Raw genomic sequence first — 20,964 nt, 5'->3', positions numbered from 1 at the left:
AAACGCAAACTTTGAAAAAGTTTTGGTGGATCAGAAGACCCAGGCGGCCCGCCTGGGGACCTTTAGGCGGGGCGCGTGACCTGCCCAGCGACAGAAAACCCACAAATGCCAGTTTCAGGTCTGTTTTGTGAGTTGTTTACAGCTGTTATCACCTCCCAAGCTCACCAATGGGCTTGCATGCAATAGAGGACACTTGTAACCTTCTTACAACACCTGCATCACCATAAATCAGATCAAAATCTTCATAAAAAGGGGACTTGAAGTTGTAACCAAGAACTCTTGCATTTTCAAAATTCACAAGATCAACTCCTGGAGCTTTTTGGACGACAAGACACCTTCCTAGTGATCTCTAAGCTTTATTAGGACTCTTGTAAGTGTTCATACTCTTCTCTAATTCGTCCTAGCTTAGTTTATTTACCGAAAGTCAATTCGTCGTAAATATAGTTTGACTTTACGATTAAACGAGAATGGCTCAGTCATTTCTCAAATTGAAAGTACCTACAAGTTGGTATTTATGTGGGAAACAAACCCTCAAAATGGTATTTTCTGATTCCCACTCTAAGCATGATGATTGTCGAGTCAAAGTTGTTCTTAAAAAGTCAACAGGATGTGTTTTTGCAAAATCTAGCATAAATAGCAATGTAGGTCACATGCAATCTGTTTGATCATCAAAATAACTTTATAATTAATGTAAGAACTTGTTTCATCATGATCAACTCGACAATTTTCAGCCTAAACCCGGATCGGAACCGAAAGTCTTATAAAATGACTTTTTCTTTGACTCTCGATTAGGATCCGTGCATGCATGTTTGAGATCTGCCTTAGAGCTTAATTTGGACCATTTTTATATATGTACAACTCTCTGAGATTTTACAACTTGGTTCTACACTTGTCCGATTCATATGCATGTTACCGGTTTATGCTTAAATATGACTATTTTGCCCTTTTTGCTATAAAACGCGATTTTTGAAAAAGTGAAAGAGTAGAAATGTTTGTTACTGATTTATAAACTCGCACCAAAAATTTGATATCAGTTTGAGGTCCAGATTTAGAGTTATGCTCAATATCGTAATTTGAAAGCTTTATGTTAAGTAAACGGCGTAATTAACGGATAGCCTATTTAAACCCACTTTTTGTTATAAAACTTTTTACCCACTGATGCTATATAATATTTTAGGGTTTTTGGAGATTTTTATTTAATTTTTGGCTGATCGTATCATAGGTCTCTAAGTTTAATTCGGTTAATACCGAATTTACCCTTTTAAGCCATAAAATGAGTTTTATAAATCTTTTTGACCCCAAACCTTTTTCCACTGATTTCATTTGTTAAATAAATTATTTTGAGCATTCTGGAAATATAAAAATATCAGCTTTCTCTTGAAAATCCGGAAACGGCTCTAAATCGCTTATTTAAGCGTTTTTAACGCCTAGTATGCGCTATAACCATATTTAACATATAAGGTTGATACCTACTGATATTCTTAGTATATTTTTATAAAATAACAGTAAGTATAAGTTTTTGAACTCAGGTTTCCAGTTTTGACACTTTTAGCCCTTGTGAAGTTACCAAAATACCCCTAAGGTGCATAGTTTGATTTTAAATGATAAATTTCATATATGGGTCATACCCTACTATTATAATATGTTAAATTAAGTGTTTTTACTGTATGAATCAGACCTACAACTCAGATTACAAATTTAACTCTTTTATAATCTTTTAAATGACCAAAATGCCCTTATAAGGCATAAGTTGAGTTTAAATTCATTCGGGGCATAATAGAACATAACTTACTGATATTATGACATATTTAGAGCATATTATCTCAGGGAACTTGCATATGACTCTTACGGTTACCCGTAACGCTCTTTTAGCGTTCGGTTCGGTTTATGTAACTAGTTTGCATAAATTGACCGAAACGGGTCAAACATTATCATTTTTGTCTCAAAATCCAGAATGTATTTAGCATACCCATATTATACAAGTATTCAAACTTGTCGGGTCTAAATCACGTTCTACCCGGTTTTCGCTTAATCGTGCGTTTGAACCGTATCGTCCTTAAAACTAACCGGTCTAAGCTTAGGCTTAAATAAAGATCCGTTAGGAATCTAATAGGTTATTATAAACCTTTGTTCCAGAATAGAAGAACCAGTAAAAGCTACCTTCACTTGCTAGTTGTGATTTATACTTACCAAGGTAAATACTTTTAACTTATTTTCCCTATACGGGCTTGGGATACGGTATATAAAATACCGCTTGGTCCGGCATCGAATTCTTTAATCGAATAGAGGTTAAATTTATTGAGATGCTTTGTTTTGAATGTGTTTTATTGCTTAAAGCCTTTGGGGGATTAATGACCATGTCCCGGATATCCTTGGCATCATCTTACGAGATGGCCACGACCTGAGCACGGGGTGTAGGCGTACACCCGTCAGTGTATAACTCTATATTGTGGTGTGTCTATTAATCTTTAACCCGGTCTACGGATCGGGCTACTGAACGCATAAGTAACATGTAAATCCCTTACAAGATTATATTGCATAATTATCCCAAGTTATAAAATATTTTTATGCCAGGTGCATTTAAATCAATTTTCAACCATTTTCAAAATGAGTCAGTTAAATTGTATTTACCAGTGTAAACTGACGTATTTTCCCAAAAGGTTAAGTGCAGGTACTACACGAAATAGGCTGGCTGTCTTCTAGAGCGTCCACAATAAGTCTCGCAAGCTTGGATGACAATAAAACTGTTGAACAATATCTTATTTTATTTTGATTCGCCTGTGGATCCGTTTCAACTATTAGTGATATTTGATATTACACTTTATTAAGGTTGAAATGAATCTATCTTTGCTTCCGCTGTGCATTTATATATTGTGTTGTTTGTCTATGATGATGCCAACTACGTCACTATACTCCCCACCGGCCCACCGGTGACACGTGGAAATTAGGGGTGTGACACAATGCATCAACAAAACATAATAATTAAACTTCCATACCTTTGTTTGAAGATGCTAGCACACAAGTGACACAAAAACTTCAAAAACTCCCAAACTTTTCGGACCTAGGGTTTGTGATTCAGACCAGAAAACTTCGTTTTTCGCAAATCTCTTGGCAAAATCAGAAAGTACGTGAAAAATTAGTCAAGTTAGACCTCAATTTCACTTGATTCGGCTAAGGATTGAAGGAGATATGAAGCTTGGAAGGTTATGGAGTTTGGGGATTTTGTGGGGTAATAGAGAGTGATAGATGATAATGTTTGGAGGAGAAAAGTGAAGAAAATCGTGTGGATGGGGAGTATTCACGTGACTTGTTGATTTATTATATATATTTTTTTAAATGCTGAACCCGGAACGACCCCTCAGATTTCCAGGTCTACCGTAAATTACGGTACCACCGTAACTTACGGTAGAACCTGGAACAAAATCCTCACCGTAACTCAGTAGCCTTTTACCGTAAACCACAAAATTTTTTTACTCCCCACCGTAAATTACGGTACCACCGTAAATTACGGTGGTACCTGGGCATTCCTGGTTTGCTGAAAAATGTGATTTTAAGTGTACCTTTTTTAGATTTTTTCAGTTTTTTCAATTTTTTTTGTGTTTTAAAATTTTTCAAAAACATGTAAAAATTACCCTACCCCCTCGAAAGTCCCGTGTTGTCCTCAACACAATGCTAGAGCAATTCGTGACCCGAATATCCCCACACTTGTTTCAAACACGGACTTCAAGCAAATACGGCAATTGTGGAAACTATACAAAACAAATAAAATAAAATGCTAACTATTTACACTACCAAACCTGGGCCTCTCATGGTTGTTCTTCATCGACCGGGCGTAGAATGTAGCCCACTTTGTCAAGTTCCAAGTTGTTTATGTCGTTCCCCTCTAAGTACGGCTTCAACCGATGACCGTTTACCGTTTGTTGTTTGTTCGTTTGTTCATCTTGAATGTCTATATCACCAAATCTCCCAACTCGCCGAACGACATACGGGCCCATCCATTTACTTTTGAGCTTGCCCGTAAACATCTTGAGTCTTGAGTTATACAACCAAACCTTTTGACCCACTTCAAAAGTTTTCTTCCTCGATTTTGCATCGTGTACTTTCTTGAGTTTGTCTTTATATGCCGATGCACACTCATATGCTTCATCTCTAAGCTCTTCGATTTCGCACAATTGCAACTTTCTCATCTTTCCGGCTTCATTGTAATCCGCATTTACCGTTGTGATTGCCCAATATGCCCGATGCGCTAACTCCATTGGCAAGTGACAACCCTTTCCATAAACCATCCAGTAAGGTGTTGTGCCAATAGGAGTCTTGTAGGCTGTTCGGTATGCCCACAATGCATCGTCTAACTTGCTCGACCAATCCTTCCTATCTGTTCTAACCGTCTTCATAAGGATTTCTTTGATTTGACGGTTGGACACTTCGACTTGTCCACTCGTTTGCGGATGGTAAGGTGTGGCAATCCGGTGATTCACACTATATCGCTTCAATAATTTCCCAAAGTTAAAGTTCTTGAAATGTGAGCCTCCATCACTGATAATGACCCTCGGAATGCCAAAACGAGCGAAAATGTTGGATTGAACAAACTTACAAACAACCGAGTGGTCATTTGTTCTTGTTCCAATAGCTTCAATCCACTTAGAGACGTAATCTACCGCCACCAAAATATATAGAAAACTATTCGAATTCGGGAAGGGGCCCATAAAGTCAATGCCCCATACATCAAATATTTCTACAACCAAGATTGGTTGTAATGGCATCTCATCCCTCTTCGAAATGCTTCCCATCTTTTGACAATTCACACAATTCCTTGCAAACTCACAAGCATCCTTGAAAATTGTGGGCCAATAAAACCCACATGAGAGAACCCGGTAACCTGTTTTGTGCCCACTGAAGTGACCTCCACGCGCGGATGAATGAGCATGGGTCAAAATTTCCAACACCTCCGTTTCAGGTACACACCTCCTAATGACTTGATCCGGCTCGATCTTGAAAAGATCCGGTTCATCCCAAATATATTGCTTCACTTGGACCATAAATTGTTGTCTTCGCTTCTTGGTCCAATGATTCGAGATGGCACCCGTGGCTAAGTAATTTACATAGTGAGCGTACCACGGTGCAACAAAGGTGGAAACGGCTAAAAGTTGCTCGTCGGGAAACCTTTCATTTATTTCACTCACATCATCTCTTCCTTCCACCGGGATCCGAGACAAGTGATCCGCCACTACATTCTCACTCCCCTTTTTGTCTCGGATCTCTAAATCAAATTCTTGTAACAACAATACCCACCGGATTAAACGAGGCTTGGCATCTTTTTTCTCTATCAAGTATCGAATCGCACTATGATCCGAATATACCACAACTTTACTCCCCCAAATATACGAGCGAAACTTATCCAAAGCATACACCACCGCTAATAATTCTTTCTCGGTTGTGGTGTAATTCAGTTGCGCTTTGGATAAAGTCTTGCTTGCATAATAAATTACCACCGGCTTCCTATCAACTCGTTAACCCAAAACTGCACCAATCGTAGTGTCGCTTGCGTCACACATGATCTCGAATGGCTTTGACCAATCCGGCGGTTGCAAGATGGGAGCGTTGACCAAATGTTCCTTCAAAACATTAAAGGCTTGCAAACACTCGTTAGTAAAATCAAATGGAACATCTTTTAATAATAAGTTACATAGAGGTTTTGTGATAACACTAAAACCTTTGATGAAACGTCTATAAAAACCCGTGTGTCCCAAGAATGACCTTACCCCTTTAACATTTTTCGGTGGTGGCAAGGATGATATTACCCGTATTTTTGCCTTGTCCACCTCCATGCCCCTCTCCGATATCACATGACCCAACACAATGCCCTCTTGCACCATGAAATGACTTTCTCCCAACTAAGCACTAATTTTTTCTCAACACATCTTTTTAAAACTTTTTGTAATTCGTTGAGACAAGATTCAAAACTAGTGCCAAAAATGGAAAAGTCATCCATAAACACTTCAAGCGACTCTCCAACCATGTCCGAGAAGATACTCATCATACATCGTTGGAAAGTTGCTGGTGCATTGCACAAGCCAAATGGCATTCGCCGAAAGGCAAAAGTACCATAAGGACAAGTGAAGGTGGTCTTATGTTGGTCATCCAGGTGTATTGCTATTTGATTGTAACCTGAATACCCATCCAAAAAACAGTAATATTTTTTGTCACACCCTGGCTTTGCGGAAGCGTGGTTAATTTGGTGTGACTTCTTAATACCATAGCTTAATCATAACAAAGCTATATGAAAATAAACCATGCAGATCATCCATTAATTTAAGGTTTAAAACAAAAGTAACATAACATTGTCTTAACGCGTTGACTCATGCAACGGAAACTACAACCTGATAACATAAAAACATTGTTTGAAAGACACAAACACCAACATGAAATAAACACAGTTTAAGGACTGTGACTCGTCCAGGAAAAAGCCACATCCCTTAAACTTGGATGACCTCATAACTCTTATGCAGCGGGAAAACATAGCATACCATGCCAGATCCTTAATTACCTGAAATACATGTAAGTTGGAAAAATCAACAAAAATTGTTGAGCAAGTTCATGTGTAATGAGTAAGTAAAACCTTTGTAAGTATAAAAATCCGGGTATGTAGCAAATAAGGAAAAAGAGATCACCAATGGTTTGCAAGGCCATTGATATGTGTGAAGTGCAAGTAGGAAGACTCAAACCTAGCATATTTTGCGTTGGGTACAAAGTCACCCCAAGGTCCGTTACGCTGGGCCTGGGGCTGGGCTCGCTACACCTAGATAGATCTACCGCTACTGTCCCTCGGTCCTACAATGAGGATTAATGGCCTCAAGTTGCGCCTACCCACTCACATGATCTAAATAATAACCCTCCTTACGCTAACCATACCATGTAAAAAGTACTTGTAATCATAGTAACATGTATTTCACCCCCGCAGTTAGAAAACTGAAAATAGTTAAGAGAAAAGGGGGACATGAACTCACAGTGGTGCGTCTCTATCAAGTAAATCTCCTGATCAATCTGCTGTGCGACGACCTACACGTACTAACTTTATTAGACGGACGGCCGTGCCTTAGCTTAAGGTTTAATGTCTTTGGGAAATAGTTAGACAACTATTTCGTAATTACTCTGTGCAAATATTTGGTAAATACGTTCCTTCCCAAGGATGGGGGTTTTAATACATGTGCGTTTGTAATGTATTATTAAGTCTCACTTAAAAATATATTTTAATCCTTTCTCCAAAATATAGATATTTTTCCCAAAAATATTACATTTTATTTCACATAATTTTTCCAGAATAATATCCTTGTCAAAATACGTGTTCATTAGTATCTTTCAGAAAATGCGTAAGTTACGTTTTAAAGATCGGGTGGTATTAATAATACCGTTGTAACTTAATATTTATTGTGAAGGCGTTCGTATTATTTTGGAATCATTAATATTTGGTATTATTATTTTTACCCTAAAAATAATATTTGTATAGTTCACAAAATAATCATAAAAATCTCACAAGTGTTGTTATGAAAAACATATATTTATCAAATATATATTTATCAAGTTTTATTTTGTGAAAATCCCACCTCCGACACTTAGTAATTTTGTAATAAAAATCGTGGCAAAATTTATATTTTTGGAAACAAGTTGAAAATACATTTATAACACTTGTGGTGAAAATATTTCCAAGTGTTAGGTTTTTGGAAAAATTTCGCCAGAGTTTCCCCTGTAACTGGAGGTGGCCACACTTTCAAGCATATCATTTTCTTTTAATATTCAAATCAACAATGTTCCCAACATTAACCAACAATATTTCAACATTAAACTAGTCAAAATAGACATAAATCGCCAAAAATACATGATCATGTGGTTTATCCAAAATATGTAGTAATTTCCCCATATTTTTAGTAGACCTTTTTATAAGTCAATCTGGTTTCTTAAAAGTCTCGTTTTTAAAAAAGTTACATCTTCACAACTTCTTGTCAACATTTACAAAAATAGTTCTTTTGTCAAAACTTTGTGTTACACAAGTGTTTACACATTTGTGTGTTTACAAAAATCACTTTTGTTCATATAAAACCGGGTTTAGAAAACATGATTTCTTTTGACGCTTGGTTCTTTGAAAATACCACTTGTAGATCCGTAGATCTACTAGTTTAGAACACTATTTCATAGGAAAAATTGATTTTACACAAGTCCATGCTTAGTAAGTAGTAGTGTTCATCATTTAACCCTTTTCGTACTTAAACATACTCTAGGTCATGTTGCGTGAACATGACTAATCCGGGTTAGATGATGATCCAAGCTAGCATTATCATAGATCGACACTAAATAATTACAACAAAACAAGGCTTACAATCTTTACACAACTTCATAGCTTTTATCCAACATTTTTAACATTTTTGTAAACTTTTCATATGTCATCTTGTAAGTTCATGAATCTTAACTGACAAAGTTCATTTTAACCACTTTAGAATAGATCAAGAGTGTGTTTAAAGTCACTTACTACTAGCTCGAGGCTAGGGAAGAAACTAGTCGGAAATCGCGTGGATAAAAGCAATGGGGTGTGGTCCTTCACAATCCGAATGCACCGAGCTTCCTTGTATGAGATCCTTATCCCTTGTAGATACTTGGAATTGCTTGATCAAAATCGAAAATGATGGATGGAGGGTGGGTGGTGGTCGGCCGAAGGTGAGCAAGGAGGGAGAGAGAGATGTGTTGTGTAGTTGTGTGATGGTTATGAATGATGGACCTAGCTTATTACTTATAGACAACTCATATTAACCAAAGGGTTTTATGTCTAATTGATATTAGACAAGAAAGATTTAAATAATCAAGCAAGTACAATGTGTCACCATATGGTGACCGAGTTCGGTTGGGGGGGGGGTATTCGGTTCCGTTTCAACTAAATAGTTAGACTATAGTTAGGTGATTAGGAGGTGTAACCATTTACTAGTATGCTATGCGTTTTAGCGGGTGTTAGGGTATTCGGGGACCCTAACTGGCTCAGAAAAAGAAAAACAATGTTAATGGCAATATTTTTATGGTCCGGGTATAGTCCGGTTGTTCGGTTGGATAGTGATCCGTTAAAGTACTTAACAAAGCTTTAAAGTGTCGTTAATACTATTTTTAGTGACACGAAGAATTCCCGACACTTTGGAAAGTGACTAGTAATATTTTCTCATGTTTTGGCATTTTATTAGTTAGCTAAATGCTGAATTTTATTTAAAGTGCTGAATTTTGTACTTAAAGTACGTTTTAGGCACATCCGGTTACTGTAATTATCACCTAGTGACGCAGTTCTACAATCCTCACTTCCCTACACTCTCTATGGGTGTAGTAAACTATCTCTGGCTTATACAGGCCTTAGAGGCAGTGTCTGCCTGGTGCTGGCTATATCAGCGTGTTAAATTGGTTATCCGTTCATTATGCTACTGTGCTTTTGTGCATCAAGGTTGTCACTAAAGCTCTGTACGTAAATAATAGAGTAACAGCAAATAGAGTATGAGACATGGTTATATATATTTCAAAAATCATGTAGAAGTTTATTTACCACTATAAGCAAGCACAGTAATTGAGCAGTAATTAAATACTAATTAATTTGTACGGATACCTGGTTTGGTGAGGGTTGTCACATTCTCCCCCCGTTAAAGAAATTTCGTCCCCGAAATTTGTACTACCTTAACTCCTTATGGTCACGTCACATATATATATATATATATAAATCACATCGAGGTAGATAGTCATCAAACCGAATCAAACCTTACTCACACTTGGTGGGTCCAAGAATATTTAACAATCCGTACCCTAGGGTTAAGAAGGTGGGTGCTCATAGCAGTTGGTGTCAGAAGTACAAAACGTACTTGACGTATAGCCTAATGTATTCCAGCTAGCAGGGGGTCCACAAGAGAGGAATTCCAATTAATAAGATCCTCAAGCGATCGATCGCAGACTGCACGCGAGTTTTCACAAAACATAGCTCCTGCTACATAAATTCAAAAATCATCAACTCAAATAAAATGGTAAAGTGATCTGTCAACTCCCAAGTAGACGAGTGGTAAGGTTCAGTGCGTTGAACATTTTGAACTACGAGAATGCACAGAATGAATACAAACGAATCTGGTGTATTCTTGCTTTGATTTGTAGTTGCATCGGAAATGTTTAAATGGCAGGTCAAACGAGAAGATATGCTGTTTGGTGTAAAACGGTTGACCATGATTAGCACAAGCTGCAAGTTTGTAATGACACCATAAGGTATCGCAATGACATGATTCAAAATAGCGGTGACTGAACAAAATCACTGAGTTTGAGACCAGATGAAGGTGTACCGAAACAAGCCGGGAGATGAAACTAAGTACTGCAAGGCATTTGATTGATAACGAAAGAATCGTTAGGGGGGTACACCATGATATGAAATGAATTTATGTACCTTTGACTCAGCATGCAAGTGTGTTGAGAGTGATTAAATTGTGATAAAGAAAACGGATTTAGGGCAAGTTGTCAAATAATCAATTAAATCCGTGTACGAAGTGAGTAGTCAGATAAGCACAAGCTTCAATTCTGTGAAAGTATCACTGTAAGGCATCGAAATCTATCAACGTTTTAGTGGAGTCATAGACCAAATAAGTCTACTACGACTCGAGACAAAAGAATCTGTGCCAAAGTATTAGAATATGATGCTCTCAATACATCATATGGCATCTCAAATCAAACATGTGAACTGGATAAGTTCAAGCAGTTGAACCTAGTTTCAACGTAACCAACCAATAAACGTACATATCAACAAGGAAATCTTGACATGATAGCAAACATGTGACTTGAAAGAAGGTAGTTTCAAAAAGTGTGTTGACTTGATAACAAAAGAGTCAACAATGACAAAAATGTAGGTCATTCGAATCACAAACCGGTAATTAGATTTGACGACGTAATATCTGAACATTCATGAAGCGTTTATTGAAATGAAACCGCATGCGTAGCAAATGGTGCATGGGTTATATATATAGGTTTTCAAGTAATGAAGCGATGCGTTCTTACCAAAACGAAGAAGTGACCAAATATACGTAGCAAACGTGCGTTCGCTCTCAGCGAAGGAAAACAACGTGATGCAACTACTTGAGGGGAGTAGAAATGCAAATTTCTACTTGTTAGAAGTGAAAATGAAGACTTCAACGGAAGAAAATTTAAGTACTTTCGGGTTCGTTAACTGTAATGACAAGTTGGTCAAGTTAATGATGTTTGATTGAGTTGACAGATATGGTTCCTAGATGTAAGGCTTTTAGTTTCTCTGGATTCTGCATCTCGTGTGGATCTGGTTTATACATTGTGTAGGAAGCAGCATTTTGTTTATGTTTAAGCACAATCATTGTCCCACAATTTCATCCTGGTATATTCCCTGAATTTCTCCGCTGACGATGTTCGATCGTCGATCAGTCGTGTAGTAGTAGTTGGATCATCATAGTCAGTTCTGTAAGAGGTCTGCTAATTTTTAGCAAGAGTCACTGACTCTGGTGGGTTAGCTTGTTCGGCTCCTGGTAGCTGGCGTTTATTTGAAAATCATCCTCCTTCTTTTTGACGAGCAGATATGGGGTTACCCAACAGGGGATTTTTGGTCTGTTATCTTCCTTCTCCATCAACTTCTGAAACTTCACTGTCAATCCTTGCATTCCCGAAGATGTAAGTCGTTGAGGGGTATTGACTGCAGGTGCAACGCCGGGAATTTATCTGATGTGAACGGGATTAGCCGTGGGAGAGAACATTCTGGCAAATCCTCGGGGATGACCTTAGGGCATTTTCTTGTAATAAGAAGATCTTCGTGCTTAGTTCTTCGGCTCCTCCTGTCCCCGACATGGGCCAAGAAACAACATATTCTTCACGCAACATCCTCCATGCCTTCAAGCAATTTGTAGTTTGTAGAGGCGTATCTTGCCTCATGAGTCATGATGGCTTCGTCGTTCGACTCCGGGATACGGATAACGATTCTCCGCTTGGTTGCTCGACCGCGGGTTCATCCTAGTTACTACGTCGAAGTCGTTTATTAACCAGTCTCACTAAGAGTGGGTCGTCTAACTTACTCTCTACTAAACTAAGTAGATTCCTAAATTCATGAGATGCGAGGCTATGGTCGGCACTGTTATCAAATAACGTGGATGCAAAATTTTGGGTTGATAAAGAAAGTACCAGTGACCATATCTGGATCCTGGCATGCTTCACTAGCTCCGGTGTTGGATGCTCCTCCATGGTCTTGGTTAATTTCCCTTGGGCAATCTTTCCCAAGGTGCTCCATACCACCGCAGTTATAACCTTCCTCTTCCTCCTTTCCCCTTTTCGTCTCCTGCCAACACGTTTCCCTGCTGTGTCCCCTTTTACCATAGTTGTCACACTTCCTATAACCGCATCGCCCGTTATGATGGCGCTGGCATACTTCGCACTTAGGTAGATTACCCAGGTACATCTTTCCCTTTTTGGCCTTATTCTTGTTATTTGCCTGATCATCTCTCTGAAATTCACCGAGCTTTCTTTTGTTCTTCTCAGATGTCTCCACTGGAGTCTCCTCCTTCTTGTCCGGGATTGAAAGTTTCACCAATCTAAGTGCTTCCTTAGTGAGCTCCAGTCCTATCACATGGGCAATCATGGGTGATAGTGGCGTTGATACCATCATCAAGCTCAAGGCTTGAGGTGTCAGTTCCCAAATGGATTGCTCCATTCTCTTCAACTCGGGTTCCACCAGGCACGGAACGACTCGCGACAAATCGTAAAGCCTTCGTACGTGCTTCACCACATCTGGACCTTCCTTCTGTAGTTCCCAGAATTCTAATTCCAGCCTTTGGATATAATTCTGAGAACAGTACTCCTTACGCATTATTTCTTTCAGCTTGCTCCATGACATCGCATATGCTACAGCCTCGCCCAATTCTCGAACCTTACGGTCCCACCATAACAGAGCTCCATCTTGTAGCAATCCGGAGACGTACGGGACTTGCTGCTCTTGCGTGCAACCACTTATTCGCACAACGGCATCCACATTCTCATCCCATTTTACAAAAGCTATGGCACCTCCCGTGCCATCGAAATTCAGGGGTTTGCATTCTAGAAAATGCTGGTAGGTACAACCTGTATTCAAGAATTCATCATCACAATAGGTATTAGCAAGGCACTTTGGGGACTTTCCAAACGTGTCGTAATGTGTCTTAGGTTACTTAAACATTACCGTTAGGTAGGTTTCTCCCTGAGGCACCTTCGCCATGTTTGTAGCGAAGAACCTCGTGCTGAGCTCTGACTTGAGAGGCGTGCGCTAACCATTCTGCCTCAGTCAGTCGGGTGATCTCTTGATGCGACATCTTCTAGGAAGAAGTTCATGTTAGTTAGGTCTCTTCTATTCAGGGAACGTAAATAGTTGTTTGGAACACATGTATCGCACATATTTAAGGCATCATATTACACATCACGCAATTTATCAAGCAAGTAATTGGAATCATGTTTGCCGAAAGTATAACAAACAAACACGTGTTTCTCAGTCATAGCACATTCCTGTTATATTGGTATCACGTCTTATGATTAGGTTTTCATTAAACGGGTAAGCACATTGCATCAAAATCATAACATTCGTACGTAATTTGAGGGTTTCGCTTAATGAAAGTATAGCAAGTAAACCTGTAGTATTAAAATTTTAGTACGCATATAAGCGTTACTGATCGCATTTAGCAATGACATGGCGACTGAGCTTTTGTTGGTTATTGGCCCTAATGTTTTGGTGCATGCTTAATGGCAATTGGTTCCCATCGTTTTCCGGCTACAATTTCATCGTCTTACAAAAGGTATCGCATTATCAGGGTCACCGGGTCTCCCTACCCTTGCCCAACAAGTATATCAGCATATCTAAATTACGTAGTCAGACGTGGTCCTCACAAATCTCCACAATCTTGGGGTCTCTACCCGATCGTGACGCAATCTGCGTTATCCAGACACCAACATTTCTGGTGACTAAGGTGGGGGAGGAAAGAAAAGTAAACTGTCGACATGCTTGAATTCCTCCGCGAGCTTGTATATTCCTCGAAGTAGTCAACTGATTTGCCGCTCAATGGTAAAAGGAACGAGCATCAAAAATCCTGGGGACGGTGAAATATCAGAGGTCAAGAGCATAAAAGGGATCCTGATGTACGTGGCGGATCAAGGCATGCTGGTGGAGGACGTGGTGTTTTACTTAAAATTTTCAGACAATATGCCGTCTTGTGATGTAGACGCTTAACTCATGTTTTTGGTTATGTAATGTTTTGTACTTGAAGTTGCCCCTTTGTGGTGTCAGCTCAAGCTTCAACGTTCCGCGACTCATATCCTCAACTGTAGTTGATGTTACTGGAGCAACTTATCCTGTGTGTGTTTTTCATAATGCGAGGAATGGTGAGGGCTTATAGTTAGCATAATGCGTCTATAGGGACCATCAAATCGGCTTATCGAGCGTTGTAGAGGTGAATGTAGCAAGCGGTGCGGCCTGGAGCATCTCTACGAGGCGCGGGTATGTCCTGACAGAAAGTGTTAGGCTCGGTGGCGCACCGGGCGTCGATCTTCACAAGGGAAAACGAACCTCTTCACAAATGAGGGGGTTGCCTGATGCAGGTAGATATAAGGGGTGCAACGTCTGGCAGACTAAAAGAAACAAGATCGTGACCACGTAAAGGTGTAGGTTCAGCAGGCGTAACATCAAGCTATCCCAAATGGTGTAGTAGCTGGCTCAAGTGCAGGCTCCGGGTCATGTAACGGTGTGGTGAACATCAGCGGTGAGTGTGGGTAACAAAGGTGCATCCATAGGAACTGAAACAGGGGCTGAAACAGGAGCCACAAGAGAGTGTCACAGGAAACTTGAAAGGTGGGTAACCATTGTCATCGTCTATCCACCCATTTCGGGTGTGCGCGTATCGAGGCTCAACTTGGGTCGCAAAAGGCACATGATCGAACTGTACAGGCACAGGGTCAGGAAAAGGGGCAATAACAGGATCAGCAGGAATATCAGCAATGTGAGGGGCATCAACATGAGCATCAACAGCATGCTCATCCCCCAACAGTGGAGCAACAATGGGATGATCATCGGTAGGTACGTTATCAATCAAAGGATCAACAGCGGGTACATTAGCATGAATAGGGTCATACTCGAATACGGGGTCTAGAGCAATCTACTGGCTCGGGGGCCACTGCAGGCTCCAAATCATCAACTCCATCTTGAAATCAGTGGGGTCAGCAAACATTGGGTCAACAGGGGCTACGGGATCCACCACGGGCTGATCTAGTTGGATAAACTCAATGTTATGATCAAACTCAAAGCTAGGGGCAAGGGCAGGTGCAGTGGATGATGCCATATCAGGGTCCGTGTCGTGCGAATGATGTTGCACTCCCTGCGCATGCGAAGGTGCAGATGCTACAAACTCCAAGGAATCTGGGACAGGTGAATGGATGGGTGCCTCCTCCGCAGGAGTATCAGCGAGAAGTAGGAGATTACCGGCAGCAATAAGGGCCTCGCCCTCCATGTCATCCTCGAGTGGGTCCTCATCAACAAGTCGACGTCGTCGTTAGTGCCTACGTCAAGGGGCATATCAACAACAGGGTAAGCGGCAAGGGGTACAGGGGCAGGGATCTCCGCGAGCGGCGAATCCCCAGTGATAGGGCTATCAGCGGGCTCATCCACGACATCGGGCAGCGCAAGTGGTTGGAAATCATCATCTTACGTGCTGGTGGTATCTGAGGTATACACCTCGTGCTCTGATGAGTCTATGTCGTCTGATACTATAGGGTCAGTGGTATCCGACCCATCCTGTGTCGGATGAAGGCTTAAACACACATAAGCACAAATAATCAATCACATAGTCAAATAAACACGTTAGTCACCAATAAGCAATCAAATAGTTCTCCTAGTCCCATTAGCCTCCCAGACTGATCTTCCTAGTCCCACTAGCCTCCCAGCTTCCCATACTGCTCTCCCTAGTCCCACTAGCCTCCCAGCCTCCCAGACTGCTCTTCCTAGTCCCACTAGCCTCCCAGCCTCCCAGACTGCTCTTCCTAGTCGCACTAGACAACTACCTCGGTCTCCCAGACCGAGCCTCGGCTTCCCAGACCGAGCCTCAGCCTCCCAGACTGAGCCTATAACTATTAAATAACATGTGCTCAACATTTGTTTGTAAAAACGTTTTGGATCTGGACTTAAGTGGTATGCAGTGTAAAAATGTTTTCATGAGAGCCCTAGTGATCATAGTCTAGACTCGAGAAAGAATCCTAGTTCGCTATGATCAGAGCTCTAATACCAAGCTGTCACACCCTGGCTTTGCGGAAGCGTGATTAATTTGGTGTGACTTCTTAATACCATAGCTTAACCATAACAAAGCTATATGAAAATAAACCATGCTTATCATCCATTGATTTAAGGTTTAAAACAAAAGTAACATAACATTGTCTTAAGGCGTTGACTCATGCAACGGAAACTACAACCTGATAACATAAAAACATTGTTTGAAAGACACAAACACCAACATGAAATAAACACAGTTTAAGGACTGTGACTCGTCCAGGAAAAAACCACATCCCTTAAACTTAGATGACCTCATAACTCTTATGCAGCGGGAAAACGTAGCATACCATGCCAGATCCTTAATTACCTGAAATACATGTAAGTTGGAAAAATCAACAAAAATTGTTGAGCAAGTTCATGTGTAATGAGTAAGTAAAACCTTTGTAAGTATAAAAATCCGGGTATGTAGCAAATAAGGAAAAAGAGATCACCAATGGTTTGCAAGGCCATTGATATGTGTGAAGTGCAAGTAGGAAGACTCAAACCTAGCATATTTTGCGTTGGGTACAAAGTCACCCCGAGGTCCGTTACGCTGGGCCTGGGGCTGGGCTCGCTACACCCAGATAGATCTACTGCTACTGTCCCTCGGTCCTACAATGAGGATTAATGGCCTCAATTTGCGCCTACCCACTCACATGATCTAAATAATAACCCTCCTTACGCTAAACATACCATGTAAAAAGTACTTGTAATCATAGTAACATGTATTTCACTGCCCGCAGTTAGAAAACTGAAAATAGTTAAGAGAAAAGGGGGACATGAACTCACAGTGGTGCGTCTCTATCAAGTAAATCTCCTGATCAATCTGCTGTGCGATGACCTACACGTACTAACTTTATTAGACGGACGGTCGTGCCTTAGCTTAAGGTTTAATGTCTTTGGGAAATAGTTAGACAACTATTTCGTAATTACTCTGTGCAAATATTTGGTAAATACGTTCCTTCCCAAGGATGGGGGTTTTAATACATGTGCGTTTGTAATGTATTATTAAGTCTCACTTAAAAATATATTTTAATCCTTTCTCCAAAATATAGATATTTTTCCCAAAAATATTACATTTTATTTCACATAATTTTTCCAGAATAATATCCTTGTCAAAATACGTGTTCGTTAGTATCTTTCCGAAAATGCGTAAGTTACGTTTTAAAGATCGGGTGGTATTAATAATACCGTTGTAACTTAATATTCATTGTGAAGGCGTTCGTATTATTTTGGAATCATTAATATTTGGTATTATTATTTTTACCCTAAAAATAATATTTGTATAGTTCACAAAATAATCATAAAAATCTCACAAGTGTTGTTATGAAAAACATATATTTATCAAATATATATTTATCAAGTTTTATTTTGTGAAAATCCCACCTCCGACACTTAGTAATTTTGTAATAAAAATCGTGACGAAATTTATATTTTTGGAAACAAGTTGAAAATACATTTATAACACTTATGGTGAAAATATTTCCAAGTGATAGGTTTTTGGAAAAATTTCGCCAGAGTTTCCCCTGTAACTGGAGGTGACCACACTTTCAAGAGTATCATTTTCTTTTAATATTCAAATCAACAATGTTCCCAACTTAACCAACAATATTTCAACATTAAACTAGTCAAAATAGACATAAATCGCCAAAAATACATTATCTTGTGGTTTATCCAAAATATGTAGTAATTTCCCCATATTTTTAGTAGACCTTTTTATAAATCAATCCGGTTTCTTAAAAGTCTCGTTTTTAAAGAAGTTACATCTTTACAACTTCTTGTCAACATTTACAAAAAATAGTTCTTTTCTCAAAACTTTGTGTTACACAAGTGTTTACACATTTGTGTGTTTACAAAAATCACTCTTGTTCATGTAAAACCGGGTTTAGAAAACATGATTTCTTTTGACGCTTGGTTCTTTGAAAATACCACTTGTAGATCCGTAGATCTACTAGTTTAGAACACTATTTCATAGGAAAAACTGATTTTACACAAGTTCATGCTTAGTAAGTAGTAGTGTTCATCATTTAACCCTTTTCGTACTTAAACATACTCTAGGTCATGTTGCGTGAACATGACTAATCCGGGTTAGATGATGATCCGAGCTACCATTATCATAGATCGACACTAAATAATTACAACAAAACAAGGCTTACAATCTTTACACAACTTCATAGCTTTTATCCAACATTTTTAACATTTTTGTAAACTTTTCATATGTCATCTTGTAAGTTCATGAATCTTAACTGACAAAGTTCATTTTAACCACTTTAGAATAGATCAAGAGTGTGTTTAAAGTCACTTACTACTAGCTCGAGGCTAGGGAAGAAACTAGTCGGAAATCGCGTGGAAAAAAGCAATGGGGTGAGGTCCTTCACAATCCGAATGCACCGAGCTTCCTTGTATGAGATCCTTATCCCTTGTAGATACTTGGAATTGCTTGATCAAAATCGAAAATGATAGATGGAGGGTGGGTGGTGTTCTGCCGAAGGTGAGCAAGGAGGGAGAGAGAGATGTGTTGTGTAGTTGTGTGATGGTTATGAATGATGGACCTAGCTTATTACTTATAGACAACTCATATTAACCAAAGGGTTTTATGTCTAATTGATATTAGACAAGAAAGATTTAAATAATCAAGCAAGTATAATGTGTCACCATATGGTGACCGAGTTCGGTTGGGGGGGGTATTCGGTTCCGTTTCAACTAAATAGTTAGACTATAGTTAGGTGATTAGGAGGTGTAACCATTTACTAGTATGCTATGCGTTTTAGCGGGTGTTAGGGTATTCGGGGACCCTAACTGGCTCAGAAAAAGAAAAACAATGTTAATGGCAATATTTTTATGTTCCGGATATAGTCTGGTTGTTCGGTTGGATAGTGATCCGTTAAAGTACTTAACAAAGCTTTAAAGTGTCGTTAATACTATTTTTAGTGACACGAAGAATTCCCGACACTTTGGAAAGTGACTAGTAATATTTTTCTCATGTTTTGGCACTTTATTAGTTAGCTAAATGCTGAATTTTATTTAAAGTGCTGAATTTTGTACTTAAAGTATGTTTTAGGCACATCCGGTTACTGTAATTATCACCTAGTGACGCAGTTCTACAATCCTCACTTCCCTACACTCTCTATGGGTGTAGTAAACTATCTCTGGCTTATACAGGCCTTAGAGGCAGTGTCTACCTGGTGCTGGCTATATCAGCGTGTTAAATTGGTTATCCGTTCATTGTGCTACTGTGCTTTTGTGCATCAAGGTTGTCACTAAAGCTCTGTATGTAAATAATAGAGTAACAGCAAATAGAGTATGAGACATGTTTATATATATTCCAGAAATCATGTAGAAGTTTATTTACCACTGTAAGCAAGCACAGTAATTGAGCAGTAATTAAATACTAATTAATTTGTACGGATACCTAGTTTGGTGAGGGTTGTCACATTTTTGACCCGATAATTTTTCAATAATTTGGTCAATGAAAGGTAGCGGGAAATGGTCCTTAGAAGTGGCGGTATTCAACTTGCGGTAGTCAATGCATACACGCCACCCGGTGACCGGCCGGGTGGCAATTTGTTCACCACTTTCATCCTTGACTACTTGAATACCGGCCTTCTTAGGCACAACTTGGGTAGGACTTACCCAAGCGCTATCCGAAATCGGATAGATAATTCCCGCGTCCAACCATTTTATTACCTCTTTCTTTACTACCTCCCGTAGGTTCGGATTCAATTGCCTTTGAGCTTCTCGTGTCGGTTTTGCATCTTCGGTGGTAATAATGTTGTGCATGACGATTGATGGACTAATTCCTTTGAGATCAGCAATCGTCCATCCAATAGCTCCCTTGTTGTCCTTTAACACTTCCAATAAGGCTTGCTCTTGCGCCATCTCTAAATTAGAGGCAATAATGACCGGTAGAGTGTCATTATCCCCTAAAAACGCATACTTCAAGTGGCTTGGCAAGTCTTTGAGCTCCAACCTTGGTGGTTCTTCTAATGATGGTCTAGTACCCAAGTTTATTTCCACCGGCAAGCTTTCAAATTGATGAGTCCATGGCGGTCGACCTTCCTTCAAAGCCATAGCATCCTGCTTTTCTTCCTCAACCCCTAGTGCACACGCATGTACCTGTTCAGAAAAATCACACAAACAAATATCTATGCCATCCTCTTCGTACTCGTGCGGGTTGCATCCATCGACTAAATCTACCATGAAACACTCATCAACACCAACATCATTAGAATTGTTAGTAAAAACATTCAAGCGCATTTTTCGATTCCCAAAAGTCATATCGACTGTACCAAATCTACAATCGATCACAGCATGCGCGGTGCTCAAAAATAGCCGACCCAAAATAACATTTTGTTGTTGTTTTGGGTCCGCGGATGAGTAGTCCAAGACTAAAAAGTCAACCGGGTAATAGAACTCATCAATTTTCACAATCACGTTTTGAACCATCCCCCGAGGTAACTTATGAGACAAGTCGGCTAAAACAACCGTTGTCTCTACTCTTGCTAATGGACCAAAGTCGTATTGGTCATATAAGCCCCCCGGTAAAATGCTTACCCTGGCTCTGAGATCAAGTAACGCCTTTACCATTTGAAAATTACCAACTTTAAGCTTAGGGGGAAGCTCCCCGTTTGAAA

The 20,964-nt window shown here is 39.6% G+C and overlaps 1 protein-coding gene across 1 annotated transcript; it reads right to left on the bottom strand.

Annotated features, from left to right (window-relative positions):
• Positions 1–3,806: 3,806 nt before the first annotated feature.
• LOC118491550 lies at positions 3,807–4,256 on the bottom strand. The gene is made up of 2 exons (XM_035989406.1): positions 4,053–4,256; positions 3,807–4,010 (listed from the first exon to the last, which is right to left on the bottom strand). The coding sequence occupies exons 1-2, from the start codon at positions 4,254–4,256 to the stop codon at positions 3,807–3,809; spliced, it is 408 nt and encodes a 135-aa protein (XP_035845299.1).
• Between the last annotated feature and the right edge of the window lie 16,708 nt (positions 4,257–20,964).

The sequence above is a fragment of the Helianthus annuus genome, chromosome 4 (genome assembly GCF_002127325.2).
Source record: "Helianthus annuus cultivar XRQ/B chromosome 4, HanXRQr2.0-SUNRISE, whole genome shotgun sequence".
NCBI classification, from domain to species: Eukaryota; Viridiplantae; Streptophyta; class Magnoliopsida; order Asterales; family Asteraceae; genus Helianthus; species Helianthus annuus.
The sequence above is the reverse complement of the archived record's forward strand: the minus strand, read 5'-3'. Positions and strand labels throughout refer to the sequence as shown.